The sequence below is a fragment of the Peromyscus maniculatus genome, chromosome 2 (assembly GCF_049852395.1).
Source record: "Peromyscus maniculatus bairdii isolate BWxNUB_F1_BW_parent chromosome 2, HU_Pman_BW_mat_3.1, whole genome shotgun sequence".
NCBI lineage: Eukaryota > Metazoa > Chordata > Mammalia > Rodentia > Cricetidae > Peromyscus > Peromyscus maniculatus.
This window is the reverse complement of record NC_134853.1, coordinates 135,390,154-135,400,239: the sequence shown is the minus strand read 5'-3', so window position 1 is coordinate 135,400,239 and position 10,086 is coordinate 135,390,154. Positions and strand designations below refer to the sequence as shown.

At 44.5% G+C, this 10,086-nt stretch overlaps 1 protein-coding gene across 14 annotated transcripts in view; it reads left to right on the top strand.

Annotated features, from left to right (window-relative positions):
* The first annotated feature begins 3,768 nt into the window (after nt 1–3,768).
* The window catches only part of Mast2 (microtubule associated serine/threonine kinase 2), a 173,615-nt gene continuing 167,297 nt past the window's right edge, over nt 3,769–10,086 (top strand). For 4 of the 14 annotated variants that reach the window (XM_076564841.1, XM_042271654.2, XM_076564847.1 and 1 more), the window contains exon 1: nt 3,770–4,075. In XM_076564841.1, the coding sequence (XP_076420956.1) occupies nt 3,896–4,075 (180 nt within the window). In that variant the 5' untranslated portion in view covers nt 3,770–3,895. Of the gene's footprint in view, nt 4,076–10,086 lie in introns of all 14 variants that reach the window. The other 10 variants (XM_076564845.1, XM_076564844.1, XM_076564843.1 and 7 more) reach the window with 7 other exon arrangements.

Here is a 10,086-nt window from a genome sequence, read left to right as displayed (position 1 = left end):
TTTTCTATTACCATGATAAGACATAACCAAAGGCAACCCAGGGAGGAAAGGGCAGGGAATTTATCTGGATTATAAATTCCAGTCACAGTCCATCATGAAAGGGAGTCGGGGCAGGGACTCAAGAACAGAAGCAGAGACCACGGAGGGATGCTGCTTACTGGATTGCTATTATGGCTTGCTCAGCCTGCTTTCTTAACAACTCAGGACGACTTTCCCAAGGGTGGCACTGGGATGTGCTGGATCAGCTCATATCAATCATTAATCATGAAAATGCTCTACAAATTGGTTTGCAGGCCAGTCTGATAGAGGCAATTCTTCAGTTAAAGCTCCCTCTTTTCAGATGACTCCAAATTGTATCAAATTGACAAAAACAAAACAGATTAGTGAAATCTCCTGAAATAATACACATTTATCTCGTACTTTCTGTGGGTTACAGGTCTACCCCTGGCTTTGCTGTGTTCTCTGTCTCAAGCTCTTGCCAGGCTCCCATTGAAGTAATGGCTGGGCTTTGTTCTCACTTGGAGTCATACTCTCAATATTGGCAGAATTAACTTCTTCCTGGGTACAAGACTGAGCAAGCAGTTCAAGAGTTCAAAGACTTCTTTAGTCTGTTTTTTGTTTTGTTTTGTTTTTGCTTTTGCTTTTTTTTTGGGGGGGGGGCTGCTGGGCTAGGGGCTATTCTAATCTCCTGCAGGTTGCCTTGTATTTCCTGTTACATGGACCTCTCCATAACCAATGTGAAAAATGAGTTTTGTAGCCAGGCAAAATGGCACAGGCCTGTAATGGAAGCACTTGGGAGGAAGAGAAAAGAGAATGAGTTACATACTGTGCCCTGCCTTATAAAGGGCATTTTCATCTTTAAGGCCATTGTGAGTTTGAGAGTGAGACTTTTACCAAGATATACCATCTTATATGATGTAGCATAATTATGGAAGTGATGCTATTCTATTTAATTCATTAGAAAGAAGTCAAAGGGTGGAAATTACACAAGGGTGTAAATCCTGGGCGAGGGGTGATTAGGAGGTCTGCTTTAGTGTCTGTATCTGTCACCTCCAGCTTCCCATTCCTAAGAGTGGAAGATGACCAAGTAGGGTGAGATTCTGGTCTCAAAGCTGAGTCAGTGGATTATCTTTGTAGAGATGAATTGGCCTAAGCCTAGAGGAATTTGTTTAGAAGGGACCACAGAATCAAGCAGAGGTTGGAAAAACAGCCTTATGGAATATCAGCAATAAATTCGGGATACTGCTTTTTTCCCCTACCACCAGACATTGGATTACACTGCTTCGCAGAGTGTATAGTAATTCATTTTTGTTGCATTTTTTGTTCTTTTTTTAATTAAGAAATTTTTCACTAACTTGACATACCAACCACAGATCTCCCTTTCCTCCCTCCTCCTGTGCCCCAGCCTTCCCCCCTAACCTACTCCCCCATTCCCATGTCCTCCAAGGCAAGGCTTCCCATGGGGGAGTCAGCAGAGACTGGTACATTCAGTTGAGGCAGTTCCTAGCCCCTTCCCCTGCACCAAGGCTGTGTGAGGTGTTCCACCATAGGTACTAGGCTCCAAAAAGCAGGCTCATGCACCACTGCTAGGGGGACCCTTAAGCAGGTGAAACTACACAACCGTCTAGCCTATGCAGAGGGCCTAGTCTAGTCCCATGGAGCTTCCACTTTATTTTGTTTTGAGAATGTTTTGTGTTTCTCTTGAATTCTCTTGACACACTCTGTTTATGTAGTTCTGGGATCAACATCAGGGCTTTGTGTATGCTGGACAAACATGCTACCAACTGAGCTGTATTCCCAGGCCCCAAACAAAAACATTTTTTTTAAAGCTCCGAAGGATTAAACTTGAGACCTTGTGCGTGACAGCCAAGCACTCCAAACCCCCCCCCCCCCTCTTTCTCTCTCTCTCTCTTTTCTTCTGAGAAAGGGTTTCTCTGTGTAGTTCTGTGCCTTTCCTGGAACTCACTCTGTAGCCCAGGCTGGCCTTAAACTCACAGAGATCCGCCTGGCTCTGCCTGGATTAAAGGCGTGTGCCACCACTGCCCAGCTCAATCTTCTCTTGTATGACTATTCCAGATTCAGCATATGTTTCTGTTGTTTGTAAGCAAGAATGTGCAGGCCCTATCACGTAGCAGGGATAAGGGATAAGTATAAATAGTGGTCACAGTATGGGCTAATAGAACAAAGAGGTAGTCAGAAACTGGATTTTGGATGATGGCCTTGCCTTCTTAGGAAGCGTACATTTCATCTTGAGATTTATTTTACTATTAGAAGCAAGAAAGTAATATGAAGATTCTTATAAAAGTCTTTGGGAAGATGGTCCTAAGAGAATAAAACTTGATGCAGGGGAACTAGTTGAGAGACTTTCCCAGTGGAACAGGCAAGGACAGGTAAAACTGGATATGAGTTAGTGTCAATGGGATGGAAAGAGAGACAGTGAGGTTACAGAGCAACAGGCCTTCTTCATTATTAGATATGAGAGAATGACGAGAAAGAAGGAGCCAAGGATGGCTTTCTCTTTCTACTTGGGTAATTGGATGGATGGGGAGGAGCTGGGACAGAGAAAGCAGAAGCAAGCTGCGTGAATCATCCAACACAGTGGTTATGTTTGTGGGTTCTGGTTTCTCACAGACCTAGGTTTGAGTCCTCTTTGCACTATAACTCAGCCTGTTCTCCCAACTGTAAAATGAAAACTACTGACCTCTTCTTGTGTATATTAATTGAATGTAGTGTCTGGAATCCACTAAGCGCCATTGTGCTATCCATTATTACTACTCAGAAAGGAGTCAGGGAGGAGGCCGATGACAAATGGATGAAACAGGCAGGAAAGGCTTCTGGGAATGAGCTCTGGTTAGGTCAAAGAGGAAAAACAGCGTTGTGGCAGACCAGCTGAAGCCAGAAGGAGGCCAGGCATGGCTGAGCTGTCTGCCACGTGTTGTTAAGCAGATGAGTCATTGGAAGGGGCAGGTCAGGCTGCCCAGGCCGCAGCGGGCTGGACCGTGGCAACAAGATGACTTCATTGTCAGCGGGAAGCCCATATCTTCCGGAAGCCTTTTTAGTCCCTGCAGCACGAAGGAATACAACACTGCTTTTACAGGACGTCGTTATACACTGTGTGGAAGGGTCAAAGACAGTGTAAACAGGACAGAGGGACGAGCCTTGGAGTTCTCTCGAACGTGACTGTTGATATGCCGGTGGCCGGGCTCCATCCCAGTCTCTTTATCTGTATCATGAGGATGAGCCAACTTGTCTGTGCAGAGCGAGGTGCGAAGCAGGCGAGCACCTCAGGGTACACAGTGCGTTGGTCTCGCCCCTCCCGTTGGAAGTCATTTTCAGACTCCCCAGCCTGGACAGCGCTCGGTTCCGCAGGCACTTGACCAAAGGGATGAATGGAATCAGAATCAATGGGCTTCCCGCAGCCGCCGCGGACGCACCGGGAGGAGCCCCGCCCCCTTCCGCTTCAGCCCGCGCGGCCGCGGGCGGGTCTTCGTGACCGTTCGCCAGCGCGTGCGCGGCAGGCCGCGCGCCGGGGGCGGCAGGCGGGCTGGCCGTGCTTGCGCGCGCGCGCGCGCGAGGGGCGGGGCGGGCCGGCGGGCTGGCGGGCCGGCGGCTGGCTGCGGAGCCCGCAGCGGCGGCGGCGGGTGGCCGGCCGAGCGTGTGCCGGGCGTGGAGGGCGCGGCGGTGGCTATGCTGCCTCCGTGAGGCGCGCCGGGAAGGTCTCGGCGCCTGAGCCCACAGGAAGCGCGGAGACGCCGCGGGCCGGGTGCGGGTGGCTTCGAGCGCCCGCCGGGCCATGGTGGCTGTGGACCGGGCTTGCCGCGGCAGCGCTGCGGCCCGGGGCCGAGGCAGGCCGGCGCAGTCGCGGTGCTGACGCCCGCGGGGCCCAGACGCGGAGATGAAGCGGAGTCGCTGCCGCGAGCGGCCGCAGCCGCCGCCCGCCGGCCGGGAGGATGCGGCTCCGCGGGCGGCCGAGTTGCCCCAGCCGCAGCCTTTGCCCCCGCGCCGGCGAGCGCCGCCCGGGAGGCAGCGACTGGAGGAGCGGAGCGGGCCCGCGGGGCCCGACGGCAGGGAGCAGGTGAGGCGGGCTGGGGTCGGCGGGCGAGGGTGGGCGCCGTGGGGGAGGGGACCTCGCGGGAGGGCTGCGGCGGTGCGGGGTGGGGACTGAGTCGGTTGGGAGGAGTGGGAGGTCTGAGGAGGCTGAGGAAAGGGGAGTGGGGAAATGAAGGTGGGGGGCCCGGGGTTGCAAGTGGACTTGGGGAAGGGCGGGTTGGAGGAATGAATAAAATGGTTCTTGGGGGGCATTTGTAGTCTCGGGTCTGGATGGAGAGAAGGGGTGCTGGAATGTAGACAGGGTGAATGAGCAGCAAAGAGGAGGCTTATTAAATCGAGTTATCTAGAGGAGTGAATAGTTTCAGGGAGGAATGCCAGCTTGATAATGTTGACTGTTTCTTAAGAGTTTGTCCCCACACTTACAAAAACGGGGCATTCCTTAGCATTTTGATTTGGTGATCATTATACTTTTATAGGCAAGTATTCAGAATCGTTAACATTCTCCTCAGTAGCCATCTCCTTAACGACAAACCACTTTAAAAAAAATAGCTGCATGTGTGCAGTCTCAAGGCCGGTGCTGTGGACAGAGAACCCGTAGCTGAAGGCTCTGCCTTCTAGTTTACCCTTCATGGGAAAATAGATAGAAATGTAAAAGTACTCGTGAGATTTCCGAATGGACTGGATGTGTTTATATACTTTACTAGACAACAGTAGGTGTATTTATGAGTAGGGAATAAAGGTCAGCAAAGTTTATCAGAAAGGATAAACTGCCACTCACTGCGGTAGAAGTTCAGCGAAAGGAGATTGGCAAGAAGGGACAGTGGAGGATCCCTGATTTTGGTGGATTTGTAGAAAAGTGTTCTGTAGTAATGAACTCCAGGGGCAGCATTGCTTTTGTACACCTCTGCTTCAGACCCCAGTTGAGACCCCATCCTTGAGTCTCTGGAGTCCCAGGGCTCCTGTCTCTTGCCCCTCATATAAAATAAGCTACCTTCGGCATCATTATATACTTTGTTATACTATGTTAGCCTATGGTTTTTAACCGCCTCCTCTTTGTTTCCCTGCTTTTTATTCTCTGAGTCTTAGAGCTTTGCCAGGACTTCTAGATTGCTGACTTCTAGTACCTATTCAAAACTTTTGAAATGTGTTTCCTCTTCTGACTTAGTTTACCTGATGCAGTTGATCTTATTGTATGCTTCAGTGACATGCCCAAGGCTACTTGATCTCCCCCTCTTTTTAAAAAAATTTTTTATTTTATGTGCCTGCATGTAAATCTGTGTGAGAGTGTCAGATCGCTGCCATGTGGGTGCTGGGGATTGAACCTGGGTCCTCTGGATGAGCAGATAGTGCCCTTAACCATTGAGCCATCTCTTCAGCCCCCATTTTTAATTTTTTAATAAATTTTAATGATTTATTTTTAGTTTTATGTGCATAGGCATTTTTTCTTCATTTATTTTTGTGTGAAGATGTCAGATTACCTGAAATTGGAGCTACAGACAGTTGTGAGCTGCCATGTGGGTGCTGGGAATTAAATCCAGGTCCTCTGTAAGAGCAGCCAGAAGCTGAGCCATATCTCCAGCCCAATTCCCCCCTTTAAAAAAGATTTTGCCAAAAAAAAAAAAAAAAAAAAAAAAAAATTGGGCAGTGGTGGCGCACGCCTTTAATCCCAGCACTTGGGAAACAGAGCCAGGCGGATCTCTGTGAATTTGAGGCTACCCTGGTCTAAAGAGTGAGAGATCCAGGACTAGCTCCAAAACTACACAGAGAAACTCTGTCTCTTGAAAAACAAACAAACAAAACAAAACAAAAAAATTATATATAAAAAAAGATTTTGTTAGCTGTGTGGTGTTGGGATCTCAGCACTTGGGAGGCAGAGGCAGTTAGATCTCAGACTTTGAGGCTAGCCTGTACTACACAGAGAGAATCCCAGGACAGCCAGGGATACACAGAGAAACTCTGTCTTGAAAAAACATTTTTTTGTTTTATTTGTTTGTAAAGATTTATTATTTTATGTGTATGAGTGCTTAATCTGCATGTACACCTTTATGCCAGAAGAGGGCATCAGATTTCACTGTACATGGTTGTGAGCTGACGTGTGATTGCTGTGAATTGAACTCAGGATCTCAGAAAGAGCAGCTAGTGCTATTAACCAGTGATCCATCTTGGCCCCCCCCCCCACCTTGTTTTAATTTTTTACGTATATGAGTGTCTGCTTGCATGTATGTTAGTACATCACATAGTTTGGAATTTAGAAGAGGGTGTCATATCTCTTGGAATTAGAGTTACAGACATTTGTGAGCTGCTGGTGGCTGCAGAGAACCTAACCCAGGTGCCTTCCAAAAGCAGCAAGTACTCTTAATTGCTGAACCATCTCTCCAGGCTCTTACCTCTTTTTAAAGATAATTTCTATATTCACCCATCCTTAGCAACCACAGAGAAAGAAATGTCTACTCTTCTCTGAGGCTAAATCCTTGATACACCCTTTTGTCTGTTAAAGATCTTAGTTATGTTCTCTGTCTTATAGCTCAAATAAAATAAAACCTATAGTTTTCTTGAAATGTATTATTTCCTCTCTCCTAATATGCTTTATCTTGTTGCCTTACCAACAACCCTTTTTTTTTTTGGTTTTTTGAGACAGGGTTTCTCTGTGTAGCTTTGCGCCTTTCCTGGGACTCACTTGGTAGTCCAGGCTGGCCTCGAACTCACAGAGATCCGCCTGGCTCTGCCTCCCGAGTGCTGGGATTAAAGGCGTGTGCCACCACTGCCGGCCCAACAACCTTCTTGAGTTTGTATTCTGTCTCAATTTCTTTCACTTTGTATATATAATCTTTATATTATGGTTCGTCTTGTATACTTAAGCTTTCCCCAAACTGCCTTCAAGGTCATGATTTGGCTTACTTTTTAAATTGAGATTTGGCTTAGTTTAGTGCAAATATCTAAGGTTCATTCAGCCTATGAATTTTTATAGACTAATATGTCCACTACTTAGATCAAGGTGGAGAACATTTCCCGTCCCCAAAATGTTCCCTTACTTCTTTTACTTACTACCTTTCTTCAAAGTTAGCCAGACTTCCCACCCTTAGCACCATAGATTGCTTTTTAGCTAATACCTCATGTAAATAAAAATCATGAAGTTTGTATTCTTTGGTACTGAATTATTTTATTGAAATAATTTCTGTGTATCTCTTCTGTGTTAGTTCTATAGGAATACTTTGCTTTTTCATTGTTGTATAATTTTGTATAATTTCATTGTTGTATAAGTGTAGCCATACTAAAACTTATTTTGCAACTTAAAATAGGGTGTGGATATTTGTGAAAAGTCTCATTGTGAAAGAGTTACAAAGAGAATTCTGTGAATGGCTCAGAGAACTTTTTTATATAATTAAATTCATAGTTTTTCCTTAATCTTTATCTTCTCAAGGTATGTGAACTATTTGCTACTGTTGACCATGTGCTCTACCCTCATACTCATCCCATTGCTGTTTCTTTGACTCCCTCCTGTTTTTGTTTTTCTCTTCCTGTTCTTAAAACAGTCCTTGGCTCCTACCTTTTTTCTTTATTGCACTCCATTCTGTAGCAAGCTCTTACATGGGAAGTGCTTGGATGTAGAACAAAGGTCTGTAGTCTTTCATTCATTCATGATTGTGTTATAGAACCTCCTGGTAGAGTCATTCAAGTCTTTAGGCCTGACTTTCTTAGATCTGCATTGCCAGCTTTGTGCTTAATGTTTTAACTAAGACTCAGTGTGTATGTATGTATGTTTTTTGTTTGTTTTGTTTTGGTCTTTCAAGATAGGGTTTCTGTGTAGCCCTGGCTGTCTGGAACTTGCCCACCTCTTAAGTTTTAACTAAAATATATATGCATTCAGTAAACACTTGTTAATTGTTAGGCATTTTCATGTAGTTATTGTTTGTAAAGCTCTTCTCTGTTAAAATTCTACTCAAGCTTACAGGCAGAATGTAGATGTAATTCTAAACGGGTCTTATTAAATAAGAAACACAGAGCCAAATAAAGAGTTAAAAGCCCAGAGATTGAGCAGTAACCAAGAGCTAAGACCACCTGATCTTACCATTAGCTGCTGTCCTTCCCTTGAGAGAGAGACCTTCTTCCTGTCCGGTCTTTTTATTGCCTTTCTGTTCTGCCTTCTCATTGGCTGTAAACCCAACCACATGACTTTCTTGTCACTGCCTGTCTATACAGACCGCCAGGTCTCTATAGTTGGTACTGAGATTAAAGGCGTGTGTCCCCATGCTGGCTGTGTCCTTGAACACACAGAGATTCTGCCTGCCATGTGATTGGATTAAGGGCATGTGCTACCACTACCAGACTTCTGCTTGCTCTTAGCGTTGATCCTCAGGCAACTTTATTAACATACAAATAAAATCACATTTCAGCACAAATAAAATATCACCATAGCAGAAGATCTTTTTCTTTCCATGTGGAATTTTTTTTTAAAAGATTTATTTATTTATTATGTATACAGTGTTCTGCCTGCACATATCCCTGCAGGCCAGAAGAGGGCACCAGATCTCATTACATATGGTTGTGAGCCACCATGTGGTTGCTGAGAATTGAACTCAGGAAGAACAAGCAGTGCTCTTAACCTCTGAGCCATCTCTCCAGCCCCTCCATGTGGAATCTTTAGAGAATCCTTAGGTGGGTTTCAGATATCTATTAATCTCTTGAAATTCCATTTCTCAAAAGTCTCTGGCCCAAAATGTAGAACATTAGGTTCTCAGATAATAAAATGAGAGTTGGAAAACACATAGTGATTAAGTGTGAAATACATATTCTTTGTTTTGTAATATATTCTTTTATCCACTCCTAGTTATATAGTAGATGCTTAATAAGCATGGAATGAAGAAGAAAAAAAATCAGTGTTTTAGTTCTCCCTTTTTGTGCTGTGCCAGTACTTTTTTGTCAGGACCACCAGCCCTCAAATAATGACACATAGACTTATTGATAATTATGAAAGCTTGTCCATTAGCTTAAGCTTGTCCCACTAGCTCTTATAATTTAAATTAATCTGCTTTTATTAATCTACCTTCTTCCTTGTGGCTGGGTTACCTCTACTTACTCTACATCTGTACTGAATGTCTGACCTCTTCAGTGTCCCCTGGCGTCTTGCTGGCGTAATCCTCCTCCTCTTCTTTCTCTCCCTGGAAATACTGCTGTTGTGGAATAATCTTTTTGTACACTGTGAAGATGAGTTACTCTGATTGGTTTAATAAAAAGCTGAACAATCAATAGCTAGGCAGGATTTCCGGGCAGAGAGGACACTGGGGAGAAGAATGTAGAGACGCCAGGAGATACAGAGCAAGCAGGGTGGGCATTACAGAGATGAGGTAATAAAGCCACGAGACAAAGTAAATTAATAGAAATGAGTTAATTTATGTTAGTTAGAAATGAGCCTAAGCTAAGACTGAGCTGTCATTAATAGAAGTTTCTGTGTCTTTTTTTTGTGAGCTAGTGGCCCAAAGAAAAGCCTGACTATTTGCTGCCTGTTCTTTCCTGCCTAGCTACTGGCCATTCAGATTTTTATTACACCACTCACAGTAGTACATCTTCACAGAGCGCACAAATGTTCCACAGCATTTTCTCCTTTTTGGTCTACATATAAAAGAAAGTTCTAAATTCTAATACAATAAAACTATATACAATAAGAACAATTATCAGGTAAGAATTACATTTACAATGTCTAGTCCATATGTATTTGGCAAATTTGGAGAAAGTGCTGTATTAATCTATCTTATCTTAATCCAAAGTTTTATATCTAAACCACTTTCTATCATAACTTGTATTACCACCCTAAAAATATCTTTTTGACCTTAAAATCTTCTGAAATAAACAACTTGAGCTTTTGTATTTCTCAACCTTATAAACTTTACATATCACATGTAAGTTTCTTTCCTGAATTGGGTAACAAGGAAAGCTGTAAAACTATAACTGTCTAGTCTTCAACCCCATCAGAGACCTGAAAAGAATATAATATTACCTGAATAAAAAGGAAGTGCAGAGCAAATGACTCCCAAAACT